This window comes from Rhamphochromis sp. 'chilingali' (assembly GCF_963969265.1).
Source record: "Rhamphochromis sp. 'chilingali' genome assembly, chromosome: 1".
Classification (NCBI taxonomy): domain Eukaryota; kingdom Metazoa; phylum Chordata; class Actinopteri; order Cichliformes; family Cichlidae; genus Rhamphochromis; species Rhamphochromis sp. 'chilingali'.
Window position 1 is genome coordinate 28,413,077 of NC_137929.1, and position 22,024 is coordinate 28,435,100.

Here is a 22,024-nt window from a genome sequence, read left to right on the forward strand (position 1 = left end):
TCATTTTTATATGTAATAAAACACATGAAAATCATATCAGACACCTACTTTAAATATTCTAATTAATTCCTTAATGAAGTTATACGGCAAAGAGAATGAATGGATGCTGATATGAAGCCACAAAAGTACATTCAGTACTCATTATTTAGGTATCTGACACAAACAAAGCTGGAATTAACATTCTCGATTTAAACAAATAACCAAGAAGTATTATTATAATATAATTCATTGTCTTCGTCTTTGCTGTCATAAATCATAAAAGTACCCCTCACCTCACTTGCCCAAAATCTCCCTTTGAATAAGATGTTCAGGGATGTTGGTGAAGTAGTGATAGTTACACCCACCACCAGTTGCGTTTAACGCCGGCAGGCGGGTCCGTGCGCAGTGACGTTTCCAAAACGGGCTGGACTCTGAGGACAGATGATGGGGGTTATAGGCTACAGCGGTGCGGTGGATGTGGTTTTTCGTTAAGTGCTGGTGGCCCGGCTGACAGCTCCATGAGCGCGCCGTGGAAGTTTGGCTGAGGAGCTGCGCGCAGCATGGGCACCGGGGATTACATCTGCGTAACGCTGCGTGGTGGTGCGCCCTGGGGATTCACCCTGCAAGAGGGAGAAGGGGACACCTACAGACCTCTTCTAGTTTCCCAGGTATGTATGCGAGCGTGCGTGGGAGGATGTTTTAATACCACTTGAGCAGGGTCATGCCTGTCTAATCTAATGCTAGTGAGACTGCAACGATGGATAAACAGCCTAATGAAAGTTTGTGGACATGTTGTTGTTGAGATCCTGGAAAAGTTTCTGTTTCTTCAGAGTCACGACAGTTTTTTTTTTAAGGTGAGAAATTCAGCAGGAAAACAGAAAAAAACAGAAAAACAGAGACTTTAAAAAGTCTGAAATTTGATGGGAGAGAGCTGTCTGCCGCTGCATTTTTGTGCGCGTTGGCTGTGTTTTGGTGAGAGATTCCTCGGCACCCTTATATGGTCAAGGCCACGACAGAGTGTGAAGCTCAGGGCAGTATGATCTGTTTTCAGTCACAAAGACTTTTTAAGCAAGAAAGCAAGTCCAGTAACCAGACTGAAGAGTGAAGGTATATGTGCATAACACCAAGGTGTTACGTTTTAGTATGAACAAAAAACAAGTGCGGCTAAAACTAAGAGGTTATCATGCAAATATCCCTTTCAAAAAGAATTCAAATAAGAGATAGAGAGGAGGACAGGCAAATTTGAAGTTTTGCTGTAAGAACGATTCAGCTGCGTGACATTTGTTTAGCCTGATAATAAGGTAATAAACCTTAGAGGTGCGGGGTTTTATCTGCTTAGAGGTAACTGCTGATGTAGCCACTTTCTGATGAGACGCAGAGGCCATTTTTTAACATACTGTAATGTAAATGTACACAGACAGATAATATATGTTGTACTCTTTAGGTTATTTCCTATTATTTGCTCGTCCGTCCATCACACGTTCTCATTTTGCAGCCAGTGATAATGGAAACCAGTTTAAAGCTTATTGTGATACTTAAATTAGTATCATAATTAATTAGTCACTTTTAACAGCTTTACATATTATGCAAGTGTGGACAGCGTTGCATACAACAACTCACTCAAAAAAATTAATAATACAGTAAAAGCCATTGTACCAGCCAACTTAGTTTACTGCCTTCAAACGTTCAAATAAACAAGTAGATGGATGGAAAAATGAAAGTTTAAGCTTAAGTGGAGCTTTTTTACTCTTTACCATAACCATAAATGAGCATCTTTGTGAGTGTAAGGATCACTGAAAGGCTGGATCACCTTAAACCAATCTGCCTTAAAGACATGGGATAGTGTTGCACACACTGTGATGCACAGTATTTGTGAAACCAGGTGCCGTTACCTTGACCAGCTGCTTAAGCTCTATATATGGTCTGTATGTTCCAAAGTGCTCAAGCTGCACACATTCCCCATCAACTTGTCAACAGAGTGCATGTAAAAATAAAATTTAAAAAAACCATTCTTAAGCCACATTCCTGCGACATCGAAGCGCCACCGGGAGAAAGTTTTGGAGAATCCAAAAACCTCAGCAGATCATTTTCATGACAGATGTTTAGCATGTCTCCAACAAGTGAAGCCACATCTGTAAAGTTGCTTTCTGTCCTTTATATGATTAGTCTGATTAAATAGTATAGTGACACTTTTTCCTATGAAATGCCCCCCTCACGCAGGCCTGACACTCAGTGTCTGCCTAATGTCAGAATAAAAGCATCAGCAAAAGCACCTGAAGACAAATATCTCCTGTGGGCAATAAACAACTCTTAAATCTTGTTAGCTTTGAGTGAGAGAAATACCCCATAAAGTTTAGTAGACTGTATTGAGAAAAAAATTGCAAATATTGCACATAAGCTACTATATCCCCTCTCACAACTCTAAGCCAAAAACAGCACTTAACGTGAGGTAAAGCAAGCAAAGCTATTTATAAAGTTGCTCTCCCTTCGATGCCTCCTGAAGCTTTAATTTTCTCGTGAAACTGTGCTGCCTAATTTCAGACATAAATGTGCTTTTTAAAGCATCCTTGCACCCAAAGTGTTCCCGTGTGTTAACAAACGGGTGCTGTGAATACATTGCGTTCAAGTATGGGCCTATTAATGTGAAGTAGCTACATATGCCCCAGTTTGGGACATCTGGGGTTGTGTGGGGGGGGGGGGGTTCAGTTCCAGTCTGCCTCATCTGGAAGACATAACTCTAAACATACCTTTAAACTTTTCTTGTGAGTGAGCCAAGTCTGTTAGTCAGAAGTTACAAAAAGAGAAACAAACATACCGAGATCGTGACAAATGCTCTCGAGCTAGAGGCTCTCCCACGTCTGATAAAAAAATGTGTGTTTTTTAATGCTTCTGCTGAATGTCGTGGACACCGTGTTTTGTTTCCTGGGGGAAAGTGATTGTTCAGTGTACTGACAAGCGACACAGAGTAAGGCGCTCTGTATCCCCTCTTAAAAGGTTCTGTCCATATAAGGGTGCTTGTATTTTTCTTCTTATTTGGAGTCCTGGCTTGAGTACAAAGTTGATGAGGTCACTTTATTTTTTTAAAGCTGCAGGAGCACGCTCAGTACAAAGCCGTGTCAAATTCACTAACACGCACCGAGGTGAAAAAGCTGCGTTTGCTCTGTGATGCAGAATGCATTCATATTAAACAGATATTCCAATACAAAAAATATAAAAATTAAAGAGAGTTTAAATCCCACCAGCCTGATCAGGAGACTTTTTGGCCTAATTACTAAGGTATTCCATCTCTGTATGTGAAATGTCAACATGCATCAGATCAGTTAAGGAGCACGCAGTGATAACTGTGATCTTCATGAAAGACTTTTAAAAGTTTGCACGAGTTTATTCTTACATACATGAACTAATCTGTTAGTCTGTTAAAGTATAAAAACTTTTATGAGTTGTTCTTTTGCCTTTTACAGACCAAAGACGGCTTTTGTTGCTGATGCTTCGGCCCTAATAGTGCGCCACAGGAACCTCGTTAAGCTGCCAAGAAATGAGCCAATGAGCCGTTTCCTCAGTCATTCACTGCTGTTTTCCCAGACTAAGCAGAGTGATTCACAGCTCAGTCACTTATCTGAGTTTGGGCATTGTGTTGTGCAACAAGCCATCTCATTTCCAATCCTGGGAGAAAGCAGTGACCTTACGCGATGGCTGGCCGGGCTTGTTTTCCTCTTTTCTGTTTCACATCATCTAAACAAATGAGGGCCAGTGCTCAAACAGCTTTGTATTTGCGGCATTCCTGCTCTTCGTCAACCCCCCAAAGTGTGTGGTGTTTAATTTGTGACAGAAAAAAAATATTCTTGGATGTTGCAATACTGTTTTTCTTGCTTTCTTCTAAAGTCGCTTTTATTGTGAAAGAGGTGATGTTTGTGTCAGAGTCCAGCTATTCCCCTCACATCAGTGCAAATGTGAGGGCAATATTAAAATAGCTGATTGTGCAATTGCGTGTGATGTTTGGAGTGGTGCACAGATATAGGTGGCGTGATGGTGCAGTGGTTAGGATTGTTGCTTTAGACCTTTTGGACCTTTCTGCGTGGAGTTTGCATGTCCTCCCCGTGTCTGCGTTGGTCCTCTTTGACTTCCTCCGACAGTCTGAAGGCATGCATAAGAATGAGTGTCTGCTTCTCAGCTGGGATAGGATAGGAAGAGACTCCTGCAACCTTCAACTGGTTGAGTTATAGATGATGGATGAATTAAATGTTGCTGTTCTTGGATAAATCATTTATTTATTTATTTATTTTAGTTTAATCTGAGTTTAAGGCTTATTTTACTGAGCAGGGCATTACTATGCACACACTGAAAAAGTGAACTTTCTGGGATTTACAGCCAGGTAATTAAAAAAAATAAAGTGAAACTGTATTTCATCTATTTTGTGCCCGCAGGACATCTTTAAGAATTATTTTAATTTCTGGAAAGCTGTTCAAAAGAGACATTAGGCAGTTTTTGGGAACTGATGTCATTCCAGATCCATTACTCCATACATTAGTCATACATCCAGATGATGTAACAAATGGAAAACTGTCGGGAATTCTGCTACTGATTGCAAATAAAACCCAATTACAGCTAAAAGCCATCTTTATTATAGAAAAAAATACTGCAGACTACTATTTGTAGAGAAACGTCTACCAGTGACACAAACAATAACAGATTTATAGCTAGATCTTAAATTGGGGCTTAATTATTCTTTGTAAGAAAAAACATCAAAGCCAGAAATGAAGAATAATGATTTATGAATATTATAAGTTTTTTTTTTTTTTTTAAAGTAATCTTCTTCCACATGTATGTATAATAAGTAATCTATGTTCTACTTCAGTGCCTTCATTGGTGTGTTATGGCTTGGCATGCATGCACATGACAAAAAAACAAATGTATCTCTCCTCAAGACACATACAGCTCAAATGAAAGGAAATACAGTTATAATAAGAAATGATGCAAATTTAGAGGAAAGCTAAACTCTTGATAGCATAAATAACCTAACACAAAACAAGGGGAACATACAGGAGGGTCAAATATAAATCTTCCAGCATGGATTTAGTGCTAAATGTGAAACACCTGGAAAATATCTGCCTGTAATCTAAAAATAATAATTGCTCAAAGCTGTGAAAGGCAGGAACCACACGGAGGTAGGCAGAGACATCACCCGTTCCTGTATTTCCTGTGATTTTCTGTTAGGTTTAATGCACTTAAATAGCTCATTTGAAAAGTGGTTACCCAGACATTGTTACAGCCCCACATTAAAATAGTTATGTGGCCAATTATTTTGACAAGTTCCTCTCCATTTGAAGAAACCTACACAGCATTTATCTGCTATCCTCTCAAGGGCACTTAGTGCATATCTGAGGCTTTTCTTTGTAAGCTGTGTGGTAAACATTGGCGGACTGTGTATTTTTGAGTTGTGAGGAGAGACAACGACAAATCTTTCCCCTCCTTTTTTGGAGTGTGGACCGTTGCTGTGGCATCCCAGAAGTAACCGTCCTCCCTGTAGCGAGGTGCGAGTCCCAAAGGGACGGACACATTGGCTGCCATATAGGGCTTGTTTTGTTCGCTGTTTGCTCCGAAAAACTGGAGCGAGGATGGAAAGTTACCATCTCTATAATAGAACACCTGAAAGATATTTGTATGTATAACAAAGTAGGATCATTCTTGCATTATATTTAAATATAAGCAATGGGCAAAAGTAATGACATCCAAAGAAGAAAGACTACAACTGGTTTCATTGGGGAAAGTTTTAATAGCAAATATGTGAAATCAAAAATGGTGTACAAAGTAAAGGCAGGCTTTTTTGACTTTTGATTCCTTTCTATATTATGAAATCTCACTCAGAGGTTTTTCGCTTCCCCCCATCAGCTGTACAATGTGTGTGCATCTCCATCTAGTGATGAAGTTGTTTCACTGCAGCTATGCAGAACTGCCTCATTTGCAGTATGAAAGTCACAAAGTTTCAGGACACTTTTGTAAAGCATTGTTATTCTAAGACCAGAGGTATCAAACATATGGCCCGGGGGCCAGAACTGGCCTGGTAAAGTCTCCAATCTGGCCCACTGGACAGCTTTGGAAAATGAGTACATAGATCTTTACCTGTATTTTCAGGTTTTCCAACTTTTCTTACTACACCAAAGTAATTAAGTTATAGATAAACGATGACAAACTGTTGTTTTTTTACTATGTTTTTCACCAGCATTTGTTAATTAATGAAAACTTTATATTTTAGAATTACAGGATATTGAACAATGTCCTGGGCAATGAACTATCAGAACTTTTTTTTGTAATTTTACCCATTTATCAAGTTTCACTGGTCCACTCTGACCCACTTAAGATCAAAGCTGGCAGTATGTGGTACACAATGTAAAACGACTTTGACATTTTAGATGTTGCACAGCTTTATGTATTTTCATCCTAATAACACAGCATAGTGATTGTAATTAAGAGATTTTGGGGTTGATTTCCCACTAACGGGGTGGCTGCAGCTCAGGAAATAGAGCAGATTCTCTATTAATTGGAAAGTTGGTGGTTTGATAAATATCCTTGGGCAAGTTACAAATCCCCAAGTTGGTCTCTGATGCATCAATCCGAGTGTGAATGTTAGATAGAAAAGCACCACAGAAAAAAAAAGGCTTGTGTGAATGAGACATGTTGTACAAGTGCTCAGGTAGAGCAGCTTGTCAGGAGATCATTTAAATCATTCAGCAGAGAGACATTCTGTAACAGTAGAAAATCATGGTGCCTTCCCTGTGTATTGATTTTGATGCCAGTATAAAGTTCTCTAAATCAATCCCTCAGGAAAATTAGCCAAAGACGCTTATTAAAAGCATAACTTTATCACTACCAGGGTTTATTTTTTTTTATGGCATGTGGTCTTTAATCTAGAACTGACGAAGATAAAGCGTAAAGAAAAAGGAATCAACATTTTCAAACGGCTGCCAGTCTTAAGATATCTGAGAAACCTTCCTAAAGCTTTGTAATTGGGATACTGGCAAAATATCTTAACATAACTCCTGAAACCAAATCCTCTAATAGCATAGTACTACAGTAATAATTTATCCCCTTAGCTGTATGAGTGGCCTTTTGTGCTGAATTTATGAGGTATTTCTCCTTATTAAATCCTCTTATTAATGAACCATTTTATAGGCTCCAGGAACCAATTAGAAGAAAATGAAACCATCAGTCATTAGTCTAACTGTGTAAAGAGGTGCCCTTTAAATGGCTCTGCCCAGAGCTCGACTACAGCAATAATATGCAGCAGCACAGTCAAGATTCAAGGTAGAATTAATAGTTTTATTACTGAACACCTAGCCTATGTCAGTGTTTGTACATTTTGGTGCCAAATGTACATTACGTTAAGTTAAATTACGCTGCCGGCATGCTCTCTTCAGATCTCTAAAATGTTAACGGTCCAGTCTGAATTCCTCTGCACACTTTGGCTGGCTTGATCTTCACACTGGCTTTTACTGGACGTCCATTTTCACCTCGTGTTACGTGAAAAAGAGTTTTCTTATCTGATTTCCCAGAAAAAATATGAACTTGTGAAACTGATTTCTGCTTTTTGACAGGTAATATTTCAAACATGACAACCGAGATTCGTGAATCTTAAACAGCAGATCTCACTCTTGGCAGGCCTTTATCTCATGTTATCCTTCTATTGCCTGATGCTGCACCCCGCTACGCTGTTTGTGAAGAAGTTACACATCAAACTGTGTTTTTTTTTTTTTCCTTTCTTTTCTGACTCCCAAATGTCTTCTGCAGGTAGAGGAGGGTGGTCGTGCCTCCCTGGCTGGAGTACAGGATGGAGATGAGGTGGTGTCAATCAACGGGGAGCCGTGTGCTGACCTCACCCTTTTACAAGCGTTTGCGCTAATCGACACATCAATCGACTGTCTGCAGCTGCTAGTCAGAAGGTAATGCAGCATGCCAGCCGCTGAACTGAGATCATATGAGACATGTGCGAAGCCTAGAAAACCCCGAGTTTCAGAAAACAAAGGCACAGGACCGTATTCATAGGATAACATGTAATAATGTGAAGTAGTAAAACACAAAATAATGTAGGTTTATCAGTTACACCGCAGAGCCTTTGCATTGTGACAACTGAGCCATGCAAACTGTAAGTCCTTGGTGACCACAGCAGCAGGGAAAACTGATCGTTCCACTGTTTTATTAGCATTTAGATAGCATGTAGCTTTATGACATGTGGCCTTTTTGCATACTTGAATGAACCCCTGTTTCTGTGATCATATCCAGCCACGTCTGCGTGTGTTGTAGCCTGTGCCTCGACCATGCTGAACCTACCAAGTGGCTTTGCCAAGGTGTTGCAGATTTGTGTGTCTGATTGGCATGCAGCTGCTCAGCCATTACTCAACTGGCAGTGCCAGTCTGTTTATCAGAGTGACATGTCCTCAGATAATCCCGCTTTCTCTTTAACAGGCCTTGACTGCTTGTTGTGTAGCTGCTTTAAAGGGAGATTCCGAGCAGATCGTCTCAACTTTGCTGTTTGACAGAAGTTGATTACATTTGGAGACAAGAGCTGGTCTTTAACGGCTAATTGACTTGAGCACAGTTGCTGTCATGCATAATGACGTTAGTTTATGCTGCTCCAAACTGACCTTGAAAGTCGAAATTAGGCAGATCGGTGTCTGAACGTAATTATTTTCCACTTCGGTGCCCTGACCTTTTCGATTCACTTTCTACATCGAGATTAAATCTCCTTGATTGCTTTGACAACTTCAGCAGAACAACGAGGGCTTCAATCCAGTGCTGAAATGCCTGCTTCTGTCGAGTGAACACCCCTGCATCTTGCTTAGAGGTGTAAATTGGGTGGGTTTTAGTCTATTTAGAGATTTAATTAAAACACGGGTCTAAAAGAAATCTGTCCAAGTTTTGACATTACTGGAAAACAGGAAGTGTACATTTCAAACTGTAGAAGAGGAAAAAATGTAACCAATAACATTTATCAATAAGTAATTGTTTTCATGTCTTCCCCCAAGTTCAGTTCATTTTAATAATGAAAAGAAAAAACACATTTACTCCGTCACTCATTGTTTATCTCGCCTTCTTCTTTTCTAAAGATACCACTCCATCACCACTGAAGACTATGAATCGGATGAAATGCACTGCAGTGAGAGGGCCTCTGCGGGTGAGACTTTAGAGAGCACCACCCTTCACATCTTCCCCCCAAAGCAAACATCCCAAATCCCAAATCCTGAATCCCCGGATGAGACCTACAGCAAAGAGTTTAATATCAACACAGAGTTTTCCAAGGAAGGCCAGCTGCTTTGCACTCAGCTACATATCCCCTCATCTAAGGAAGAAGATGATAAAGTACAGCGGTGCTTCTCACCCGGGGACATGGTGGAGCTCCAGGTGTCCCTGTCTGAGCAAACCTTGGATGATGTGGGCTGCGCCTCGCTCGGAAGTGCTCGTGGGATTGATGGGGACCTCTCAAACCGGGAGGCTGTGGAGGCTGTTCATATCACCAATGCCGCCACCGCATCGCGCTCCGTCAGGGAGCCGCTAAGCCATCATGGAGTGGTTCTCAACTCCCCTTTAATGCTGGGGCAGGTGGAGGTCATTTTGGAGGCATCGGGAGTAGGGAGGGGCCTCCAGAGTGGAGGTGGCACTCGGGTAAGGGAAACAGTTGGTTCTCAAAGTGAAGGAGAAGAAGAGGACTGCAGTCCTGCAGAAGAGCAGGAGTCTGATTCTGAAGGAGTTCAACACAAACCCAACAAGCATCGGGCTAGGCATGCCAGTAAGTATATTTGGACTGGTTCCACCTGCACCAGTATTACCTTCGTGTGCATTCTTTCTGTGTGTGTGAGTGGGGATAACTGTCTTTTCTTTAAGAGGGGTAATCTTCAGCACTAAATTACATTTGTCAACATGTGTGCATTCCAAAGCCTGATGTCCAGTGTGTGTACGCCTCAAAATAGTCTCTCACTGCAACTGCAAGGGGGGTGGGGTGCTCATTCCTTTGAAAGGAAGGAGATGCATCCGGATCTAACCTGAATTATCTCAGAACCAAAGTTATAGTATTGCGGGTCGATCGAGCTTCTAACAAAGTCTTATCATATAAGAATTCACTATCACAAGAGAAAGATACAAAAAGAATGGATTGTATGTATGGGGGGGGGGAGCATCTGCACCCTATAAAACATTAAAACCATCCATTTAAAGAGAGGCAATGGTGAATATGGATACCGGGGCGTTCCTCTGAACTGTGTAGAAGACATAAATATAACCCCAGCACGCTGACGATGCCTGCAGAAGTGGCCCTTTGACAGACACCAGCATGTGCTCCCCCAGACCCGTTACCTGATCCTTTCAAACTGAGTGCTTTAACTAAGCTCAAAAAGTGAGTCTGTCGCTCACTCCCGCTGTCTCCTCCACCTTCAGGTTAGTCTTGCAAGAATATAAAAAAGTAAGCCCGCTGGTGTTATTGTGCAATTGCATTCGGCGCACATTCTCCGTGACTGTCGGATTGGACGAAATGTGATTTCAGAAGAAAACATTTTATTTTATTTTTTTTCTTTCAAGTAGACTGCGTGCCAACACACACAGAAGGATTGGTAAAGACGTTGCTGTCCTGGTGAATTTATTGCATGCATGCTAAAATAATCTTTCTTGCTTCCTATTCTTGGCTACTTTACAGGGTTGGATGAGTGATTGAGTGTACAAATGGGAATATTAGACATGGGTCGGAGAATTTCATTATTGCTTTATGGGCCAGTGTATTATGTTCAAGGGAATGAGCTCATTTGAATGATAAAATCACAGCTGGATAGTATGTAAGTATGTAAATGTAATGTGTGGACTGAGAAAATATGTAATGTATCATTTTTTTTTGAGTGAATGAATCTGTAAATAGCTCAGTTTACAGTCTATTTGCTGAGTGTTTGGATCAGTTCAACCACAGAGCAAGCTGTATTATTAGTTTACTGTTATTTCTGTATCTGCTTTAGCTGTAAATGCTGGATGAGGTTAATATCAAAGTAACGTTACAAGATGAAACTGCTTCGTGGCTTGCTTATTTTAACCTCCTAAGACCCAAACTCTTCCACGGCATGCATTTTTAATTTCTCTTTGATATTTGGGCATATTGGGGCCAGATGAACGTAAAAACAAAGAATTACCAGATTTATTTTTTTTACCTTATTTTTGTTTTTATGAAAAATAAGAGCCACATATACGGATATTTGTTTAAAATTTTGATAGAACAGTAGCAGTATAATGTCCTCGTAAGTGGATATCAGGCCCATGTAGAGCAAAATTGAGTATTTTGGTCTAAATAACCCAAAATGTGATGTCCACATATGTGGACGCCAGGTCCTAGGAGGTTAAAGGTGAATTGTATCTTCTGTCTCCACATAACTTCTCCAGGCAGCTTTGATGAGAGCAAAACTAAACAGCATTTGATATAAAAATATTAACTACAGTCACGTGTTTAGTGCAGTTTGTAAAGCCTCTTTAAAGTCTCTTGTTCAAAATCTTTACGAACTGTTTATTTTTTTAAGTAAATTCAGATGAACAGATTAAATGTTTTTATGATTGTAATTCTTTAAGGTTTTAGTACCATTAAATTGGATTCATTTTGGCCATTTTTTAAACACAACTGTCTCTCTTTTCCTTCTCTGTTAAGGGCTCAGGCGCAACGAGAGCATTTCAGAGAAACAGCTAAAGGAAGCCAAGTCCAAATGTAAACGAATTGCCCTTCTTCTTACGGCTGCTCCGACCAACCCCAATAACAAGGGGCTGTTGATGTTCAAGAAGCATCGTCAGAGAGCTAAGAAATTCACGCTCGTGAGCTACGGCACAGGAGAAGACGAGCCAGAGTACAGCGACGAGGAGTACGAGGAAAATCCAGACAGCAGACAAGAAACCTCTGCTCCACAATTTATCCTTGTGGCCCCAAACGACTCTGACATAGATAAGCCTTTTCTCACTAGCACCCACAGTGGCAAAAGTGTGCTAACTTTTACCTTGGACAAGGGTCTTCTTGAAATCGAAAGGAATTTGAAGAACCAAGCAGAGATGGAATCTTTGCCTGAAACCAAAGGCAAGGGTGCGCTGATGTTTGCCCAGCGTCGCCAGAGGATGGATGAGATTTCTGCCGAACACGAGGAGCTTAGGCGCCAAGGGATCCCCGTTGAAGCAGTGCAAGAGGCTAAAAATAAAATAGTGGAGCATTCCTACATGCAGTCGGCTGCAGAAGGCCGCAGTTACATGGATGTAAACGTGCACCAGCAAACCCAGCAACAGTACCAGCAGTTTCAAGAGCAACAGTACTATGAGCAACAGCAGAACTACCAACAACAACAACAATATCAGCAACAATATCAGCAGCAATATCAGCAACAGCAATATGAGCAAAGTCACTATCAGCAACAGCAAATGTATCACCAGCAGCAAGAATATCATCAGGAGCAACAAAAAATGCAGCAGTATTCAGCAACTGTCAATGGCACTGTCCAACATCAAACAAATGAAATGCAGAGCTCTTTCAGCAATCGTACTGCAAAGCCTTTCTCAGCAGACAACATGGCGGCCACCCCTTATTCTCACGCAATGAGTGGGACCAATCAAGATTCTGTGAGTCAAGGAGAGCAGATTGCTTCCCGTGATGAGCGCATTTCTACTCCTGCAATCAGGACGGGACTTTTGTTGGATTCAAGGAAAAAGAATGCAGCCAAGCCTATGTTCACATTTAAGGAAGCCCCAAAAGTATCCCCAAACCCAGCATTGCTGAACCTCCTAAACAAAGGTGATAAAAAGCCCGGGTTTGAATCAGGACCTGAGGATGATTATCTTAGTCTTGGAGCCGAGGCTTGTAATTTTCTTCAGTCTCAGCGAGTCAAACACAAGATTCCTCCACCAGTTGCCCCAAAGCCTGTGATCAATCCCACATCACCTCCTTGGTCCTCACAGATAGAAGCAACCAACCAGGAGATGCCTCAGTGTGCTGAAAATAGTCTATCCACACCTGCTGCAGCCCCCACCGCAGAGACTACTCCTGCTCCAGAACTAGAGCCAACCCCTGCACCTGCCCCTGAGTCTTATCCCCCTGCTGCACCCCAGGAGAATCCTGGCAGTACCAACAAAGAGGAACAGCACACATGGCCGCTCCCAGAACCCGAATCTCAACAACAGCCCACACAAGCTGTAGCTCAAGAGGCAAATGGTCATATGAATTCTACGCTGCAGTCTGAGTCGTCTGCTGTGACTACCTGGGGTGCAGCTCAAACACAAATGCAACAACAGTTATCTTCAAGTTCTTGGCATTCAGCTCAAGTGCAGCCCTCAGAACCACCTCCAAGACAGTCCTCACCTCACCCACCTTGGGTATCACATCAGCCTACTCAGAACCAGGCACAGCAACCTCCCACAAGTACTTGGACCCCTCAAATTCAGCAGTCCTGGACGCAGCCTCCAGAGCAATCACAAGCCCAAGCACATGTTCAGCCATCCTGGGCCCAGTCACGAGAGCAACCTCAGTCTCAGCCGCAGGTTCACCCACCTTGGGCACACTCTACTGAGCAGCCACATCTACAGAAAATGCAGCCCAACTGGAGTCAAGCCCAAGAACAAATGCAGCCACAACAACAGCACCAATGGACACAGCCATCACAAACAGACTCTCAACATCAACCACCATGGATGCAACAACCTCATAAAAAATCCCAAGCACAAACTCCTTGGGTTCAAGGGGTACAACCAGAATCCCAGCCACAACCACCATGGGTTCAGCAAGCACAACATCAGGCTCCTCCACAATTATGGCCACAGACTGAAGCACCAGGTCAGTCTCAACCACCTTGGGTATCAGCTCAACCACAACAGCAACAGCTACCTTCAGTGAATGCATGGGCCCCATCACAAACTCAACCCCAAGCTCAGCCACCCTGGATCCAAGTCGCTCAACCACAACCTCAAGCACAGCCTCAAGCCAATTTAAATCCATGGGCGCCAGTACCTGCCCAGACTCAGTCTCAGCCTCCATGGGCTCAACACCCCCCAGAGCACGGTCAACACCACATAAGTTCTTGGACTCAAGAGCAGGATCAGGCCCACCATCAGTCTCCATGGGCTCAACCTGTTCCAGCCCAGCCAGCACCACAGCCAAAGTGGCAACAGCCTACATCAAAGAGTCCACCACAACCACCAATAAACACATGGCAACCAGCTCAGACACAGCCTCAGACACCTGTGAATGCCTGGACTCCACAATCACAGCAAAAACCTGTGAATATTTCCACACTGACAGTGAACACTCGCCCCTCTCCAAAACCTTGGCAACCACCACAAAATGTTCCACAAAGCCGATCCCCTCCTACTCCGCCACAGCGAATGCACTCTTTCACTATTGGTCAAAGAGTTTCATCGCCCATCAACCCAATGGCCACTGTCTTAAACCCATCATCCCAGGGTTCAGCATTTGAGATGCCAGCTGTTAAAGGAAAAGGAGCTGATATGTTTGCAAAGAGGCAGTCTCGAATGGAGAAGTATATCGTGGACTCTGAGACGGTGGAAGCAAATAAGGCAAGCAGGTCAACATCACCAGCAGCTTCCTTACCGAATGAGTGGAAATACACTCCCAATGTACGTGCTCCACCTCCACGTGCATATAACCCTATTCAATCACCTTTTTATCCCCCAGCAGCAACAAAGCAACCCCCTTCAAGTAGCCCCTCAACCAAAGCAAAGAAAAAAGACAAAGCGAAACAGATGCCTGCTCCTAAACCTCTTAATGTAATAGATGTCATGAAACATCAACCCTATCAACTAAATTCCTCACTCTTTATCTATGGTCCAGCAGCAGAGGCCACCAAGCCTTCCGCACCTAAGACCAGCTGTTCGCCTCCTAATCCACCTGATGATAACCAACCAATCAGATATGAGCAAATGCCCCTGGTCCAGCCTGCTGGACCATTTGGTGCCCCATACCCCCAACAAACCTATGAGATGCCAATGCAGCCTGTGATGCACGATAGCCAGTATCAGCAGATCCAACCAAATGTTTATCCCCCCTCTAATCCTTATCAGCAACCTCCTAGTTGTCCATACCAGCAAGTATATAACCAACAGTATCAACAACCTGCTCCACCTGCTTATCATCCCCAAGCCCCTCAGTCTCCAAACTCTCCCTACCAACACTCGGTACAAGCTGGTTACCAGCCAGCCAATAGCCCTCCCTATCTGGCAGCTCCTTCAGTGCCCTACCAGCCACAGCCTCTTAGTAGCTATATTGCTCCCAGTTTCCCTGTGGCTGCTAGGCCTGAGTCTGCATCTGGTGGTAACCCTGGAGTGGCTCCCAAGCCTAAGTTTACAGCTAATAAGAGTTCAGCTCAGGTGTGGAAGCCTGCAGCAGTTGATAAAGAGTGATTCTTGTAGAATCATGACTTATTTGACATCTGCTTGAATTAAAGGTTTTGTGCCCCGCCACATGGACTATTTTCCTTACCAGCTCTATTTATTGTCATAGTGCAGAACCTACTAGTCTAAAAGTTCATGGAGCTAATGAAAAAAGGAATATCTATAAAATTAAGAATATAAGGATAGACTTACATCCTATTTTAATAGAATTTTAGTATATCAGACGCAGCATAGTCATAATAATTGTAAACATATTTTATTAGGCAAAAGTAATAAATGTAAATTCATTACATTTTATGCAAAAGAATTGTGTGATTAATAAGAATGTAGGGGAGCCTAATGCTCAGTGTGAAGTGAAAGAAAAGGGTGCGAGAAAAAGATTCAGTGGAACTGGATAAGTCAAGACAGGTTGATGTTTTTAAAGGGGAAAATGATAAATGTTCTTAATATTACAAATTATTACATTTTAAAAAGACCAAAAAAAGTTTTTAAGCAAATACTAAAAGTATTTGTATGTAGGTAAGTGAAAAGGATGGGGCCTGTAGCCTGTAATAATATCAAGCAGAAGGCTTAATGTGTAACGTCAGATGTTGAGTACGGAGATTATGTAACAGCAGTGGGATTTTAGGCTATTCTAGGCCAAATAACACGGCAGACAGACTTGTGACAACTAACACTGTTTTCCTTAAACATAAAATGTGCTATACTTCTTTTTCCCCCAGTACTTTCCCCAATTCCTTTTTGGTAGGACCTACTTAAGTGTGTTGGGTTTTATTTAAAGCTCTCTACCAGCTGTTGCGTCATGTTAGACACTATATTTAAAGTCCCTCATGAGACAAGATTCTGAGGTCCAGAGAGTAGGCTTAAATTTCAACTTAAGCCAGTGAAAGCTACCAACTTCCAGACTGCCATAGTATTTTTCCTGATAAGAGACAGTTATGTAATGTCTATCACTCATAGATTTACCCATTATGTATCTGTTCCTTGTTTTGATATGTGAACAGATGATACATGATCTAGAAAGGAAGAGTTATTGAAAGGATAACCAGCCTGGTAATGCTCACAAGTTGATTTTTGGTACAGGGTCGCTTCTTTGGTTCTCTGTGTTCTTTTCTTTTTGTGTCTGTGTGTTTCTCTTCATAGTGCACTTTCTGTATGATTCACTGCAGTGCCATTAAACTGTCTTTTATCTTTGTTTGGTTTCCTTTTCTTTTGTCCTCTGAACATGCTTTTAGGGTTTCTTCTATTTTTAGTCTCTTTGCTGTTGTCTTGCTGAATTTCACCACTTCTCCACTTTCACTATAAATACTGTCCTTATTGACCTTGTCAACAAAAAGAAAAATCTGTCACAAATTAGTCCGTACCACAGCATCTGGTGGTTCCATTTTTATCAGCAAGGTGCACCTAATTATCCAAATCACCTCCTTTTTGTAAAAAATAAAATAAAATAAAGAAAGAGAGAGTTTAGAAACTTGAGATGCACATTCCTGCAGAATGACCATGTGATGATGCATTTACGAAGAGTATTATTAGAGCTGTGACTTCACCGGATAATTATGGTCAGGTGAGTGAGCACAGCTGAAATATATATCCATGTTGCATCATGGATTTTGAAAAAGAGCAGATATATGTTGAATGAAAGTATTAGTATCATTTCATAATCTTAGTTAGCGGATTTTACCGACTATTTCTGAAGGGAATTGATCCCCATGCCGATTCATTTATCTTCAATCTGCAATCAAAAGACAATAAAAGAGAGACAGCAAATGTTTACTCTTGCTTTAGAGCCCACACATTAATGCCCTGTAGTGCTAATACACCAAGCTTTGACACCTTTTGCTTCATATTATTTCTGTTTTAATAAGAAAAATACAAGATAAATATTGTATTTATGCCCTAAATCAAACCTTAGCCAAACCATAAATCAGGATGTAACATTCCTGCATTTAAAGACTGTTTTGAACATCTGTCTTAAAATGTAAGGAGCCCAGCTGTTACGCTCGTTTTCTGAGCATGTTAAATCTGGCAGAAATGGCACATAGAAGGACATAAACCATGTGCAAATGGGCTATCGGTCTCCTTCAGCAAAGTAAAAATATGACCTACTGATCTGTTCATATATTCTTGTGCCCAGGACCCCCACTCCTGTGGGCATTTTAAGCCTACCGCATACCTGAGCAGCAGAGACTTTATTCCCCTTGACTGATTTAGCATTTATCTCTGCACGCTCTTCTTCTCTCTTCTTAAATTTGTGCCATATTTTATCAGCTGACAGTGCACATCACTCACCAGATGATGGCAGCACTGGCTTTTCTGCTTATCCACCATACATAACAGGAGGCATTGGATGAGATTATGTGCAGTATAGCTGTGTTTTCACCCCACATAACCCTCTGCAGCACCGGTATCCTGGGGATATTATTGGTATTGGGCATTTAGCATTTCCATCTCGTTATTCTTTCAAACTGTTGCTGTTTAGCAAACTATATTAAGTGGAAATGAGCCGAATGTGGCTTATACTTCCAGAAGGTTATGCACTTTCATGTGCCAGTTGCTCTGATTAATAAGCGGGACAATGTGTTTAGACAAATGCTAGTGCAGTTTAATTCACTGGCTGCAGTATGACATGTCCTAGAACTCTTTTACACACATACACATACCCCCTGTGAATAAGAGAGTGACTGATCTTCTATACACAAGTAAATTATACATGTATTACTGCATTTAAAAGAAATAATCCTGGCAGGGAGCTACTCTGCATCTCACTCTTATCCAAGCTAATTTGATTTGGCCAAAGAGCCAAACACAAATGAACCCTTACTAAAATAAACATGTCTGGATTCTTCTTTACAGGCCCCTGGCAGGAGCTACTCCCTTTCTCCACCAGCCAGAGTACAGTTCACGGGCCAGAAGTCAGCTTCAACTTCTTCCTCCCCAAAGCCCCCAGCACTGGGCTCCACAACTCCCTCGGCAAGGCAGACATGCTGGATGGAAAAAAGCCAAAAGCTCCTCACACCATGGGAGGCTGCCTCCCGGCATCCCATGGGCCTGGTAGATGAAGCTTTTGCTTTCCAGAGCCTCCAGCAAACCCTTGCCTCGAATGTGCGCTTGGCAGCCCAGCGCAAAATCTTGCCTGAGCCGCCAGCAGAGTGGAAAGCCAGGGTTTCTTACCAAGCACCGCAGAAAACAGGCAGCCAGACTTGGAGCCAAAACCAGAGCCTGAGTCGAGCTTCGCTCCCATCGTTTGTGTCGCCAGTAAGGAGCTCTATCTCCACCACAGTTAGTCATGCCGGTTACAGGTCCCTGCCCAGACAGTGGCAGCCTCAGAAATCTGTGACAGAGGCTAACCCGAGGCCCTCGGTGTCTTCATATGAGTCTAAGAGCCCTTTCGGAAAGCAAACTTACAAGTCTGTGTACACCAGCAACACTTGGAGCTGGAGGCGGTAGACTACAGTTTAGCCTGTGCGGTCTTTAATGAGTCAAATCTCATTTATTCTGAGTTTCGTAATACATTCACATGCAGTCAGGAAATAAAAAACAACAGCTTGTTAGAAAGGACAGAAAGTTAACTGGTAGAGAACCTTTTAATACATTCTATTGTTAGATATTTGAAAAGATGTGGGAAAAATGGATGGCAAACACACTGATGTGGAAGACTAGTTGATTAGATAAAGAGATGAGTACGTTGTTTAGAGAGAGTGCATCAATATCTTTGGTGGAAAAAGCATTTGATTGCATATGTGGACTTATCTGTGATTGGAAAAAAAAAAAGACACCTGTCATTTTGTAGGTTTTAAGTGAAGATTGTTTCTTGAGTTGTTCTTGAGCTTGTGGATTTCCAGCAATCTGAGTTTGATATTTTGCTGTGGATGCATGCATCTGCCATGTAGGTTGCTACCATGGGTGTACACTTTTCTTTTTTTTTGCTTGTTTTGCAAAATCCATGCAGGATTTGTGGTGTCCTCTGATAAGAAAATGATTCAAGTGCTAGAATGCAATTACCTTGGGAAAAGGTGCCATAACCTGTGATGTCGTTGGTGCACAATAGGTGTATTTTCAGTAATGCATTGGTATGTGGCCATTACCCTGGTTCTGCCAGAGGTTTCTTCCTGTTAAAAGGGAGTTTTTCGTTCCCAATGTCACCAAGTGCTTGCTCAAAGAGAGTCGTTTGATTGTTGGGATTTTCTCTGTATTATTGTAGGGTCTTTACCTTTCAGTATAAAGTGCTTTGGGGCAACTGTTTTTGTGATTTGGTGCTATATCATTAAAATAGAATTGAATAGACATTTCAACTGTCTAGCATCACATACATAACAGTATATACTGTATAGGAGACAATCAAATGCAGTATGTAAAACGACTGACAACTTTTTGTTGGGAGTGAATTTCATCGATCGCTTCATACCAATGAAATCTAATCAACACTACAAAAAAGATTTTTGTTTAGTTTATGGAAGGTTTAGTGCTGCCAGGGCGATTACTTACACTGTGCAATTGGCTTGTGGCTTATTTCTAGTTTGGGCTTTTGCTATCGACTTGTAATCATCTCCAAATGTTAAAGCTACGTTGGTGTTTCCACAGAGTGCGCATAATGTCCTAATGCGATTCTCACTGAGCAACCTCATAAATGCAAATAAGATTTATTACACAGTGTTGTGTTTTATGCAGATGTACTATAGTGTAGTGTAACAATCTCAGATTGTTTTACTGTATCACTTCCATTCAAACAACACATATTATGGTCGTAATACAATACAGCAGTCCATTTCATGTAGAGCATTCTATAAAATAAATGCAGTGAAATATCACAATTTAAGACGTTGCCCTTTTGTGCTCTTTGCTGTCTATTCCCATCTTGTGCTCGGGGCCATTTGTTGCTTGCTGTGCCATCCCGTGAAGCTTTTTGCAAGATGTGTTGTCTCAAATGGTCACTCCATATACAGCACGGTGAGTTGAGAGGGAGACCAGTTCCCATGGTGACCAGATGTTACATAACAACAGTGGGTACCTAGTGTAGCTGAACCATTAGAGAATGAGAGATAAGGGCACAGACGGAGCCGATAAAAAGCAAGTATTTCCCCACCAATTTGGATCTGGGAAACACTTTGCGGTTCAAATGCTTTTTAAAGGGGTGAAGCCTGTTGAAGTGCATAGCACTGTAGCACATGTAATTTTATTGTCTTGATGCACGCTCAATTATCCAAGTAAGAAAATCCCCAAAAGTTGATTCTGTTCATCTGGACATAGCGTGACTGAAGAAGTCACTTGGATGAGTTATGTTCAGCTGAACATAACTCATCCAAGTGACTTCTTCAGTCACGCTATGTCCAGATGAACAGAATCAACTTTTTGGGACATAACTTTATTATTATTCTGTGTCCCAGGCATAGCTTTCTGTTCACTATGCAGTGCAGTTATGCCACTCAGCTTGATATCCAACCCTGAATCCAACATACTGTAGCTCTGCTATGTGCCGCAAACTCAGCCTGCCTTCTTAAAAAACTGGGGGGAAATGAGACTAAATTAAATGTAGCAAGGTCGTTGGAAACATTGTGATGGTATTATAAAGTAAATGAATTCCATTAGACTTTGGTACTTCCTTTATCACATGATGGCACTTAAAACAAATAGTATGTGATTGGTCTGCAAGCCCTGAGGGGACCATGTTCCCGTGGTGGATGTCACTGAATATATTTAATGTTAGCTGTGCATAGCAATTTCCTGAGTGCTGAAACAGCTTTATTTTGATGTTAAAGCTTTGTCAGTGGTTTACTAAGCGAGTTTTCATGTCTTTAGCATTTTTCAATGCATGTCTATTAGAAAAGTTGCAAGCTGGCAGCACATTATTGCCCTATGTATAGTTAGAGCAACTCCAATTCCTCCAACACTTATCAACTGCCAGATATATCCTCACTTTATCTTCCAGAGGGTTTTCATTTAAGTTTATCCGAACTACAGATCTAGTAATCGCCCCACATTTGTTACTTCTTTAGCTTCCAGACTTTTTTTTTGCAATTTTTGTGCTCTTGAAGAATAGTTTTCTAGTCTTTCTGAAGGTCTTTCAAAGTTTTTCTTTTGACATTAGCTGCTTTTTCATTCATTTTCAGTCCTTTTTGTTCACTGAAGCCTCATCAGAAATGGTCTCAGTGGAAGGGTGGCTGTCAAGAAAGCATTCTGAAGAAAGGGAAACATGGAGGAGAGACTGTCGGATTATACAAGAAATAGACTGAAAATCAGTTGCAACAGGTCTCAGAGAGTGATTAATCCAAGTGGGAAATTTGTGGTTCAAGACATCTTTGATGTGTTAGGATAGCGAGGGACAACACTGAGTGTCTTCGGCCATCTATATGGCATGGTGGGGGTTCTGTCTAATTGGTAACAGCTTCATTTTTCAGCATGATAATGATCCCAAATACTGCCAGTGCTGTAAAAGCATATCAGCATAGAAAAACACACACTGGTTCGCAGTCAAACACAATGGCCTCCGCAGAGCTTGCAGTGTGTGCTTTCTTCTTTGAATGTCCTTTAAGAAGCTTGGAGAACTATATCTGAAGGCTACTTAAAGAAATGACGAGAAAGCTGCCTAAGAGAGCTCAGACTGTGTTGAAGAATGGAAGCGATCGTACCAAATACTGATTTTCAATCT

General features: G+C 41.6%; 1 protein-coding gene across 1 annotated transcript; it reads left to right on the forward strand.

Annotated features, from left to right (window-relative positions):
- The first annotated feature begins 452 nt into the window (after nucleotides 1–452).
- On the forward strand, nucleotides 453–16,707 carry synpo2a (synaptopodin 2a). The gene is made up of 4 exons (XM_080875648.1): nucleotides 453–647; nucleotides 7,765–7,916; nucleotides 9,081–9,760; nucleotides 11,648–16,707. Exons 1-4 carry the CDS (start codon nucleotides 540–542, stop codon nucleotides 15,385–15,387), a joined length of 4,680 nt encoding a protein of 1,559 aa, XP_080731774.1. The 5' UTR covers nucleotides 453–539; the 3' UTR covers nucleotides 15,388–16,707.
- The last annotated feature ends 5,317 nt before the right edge of the window (nucleotides 16,708–22,024 follow it).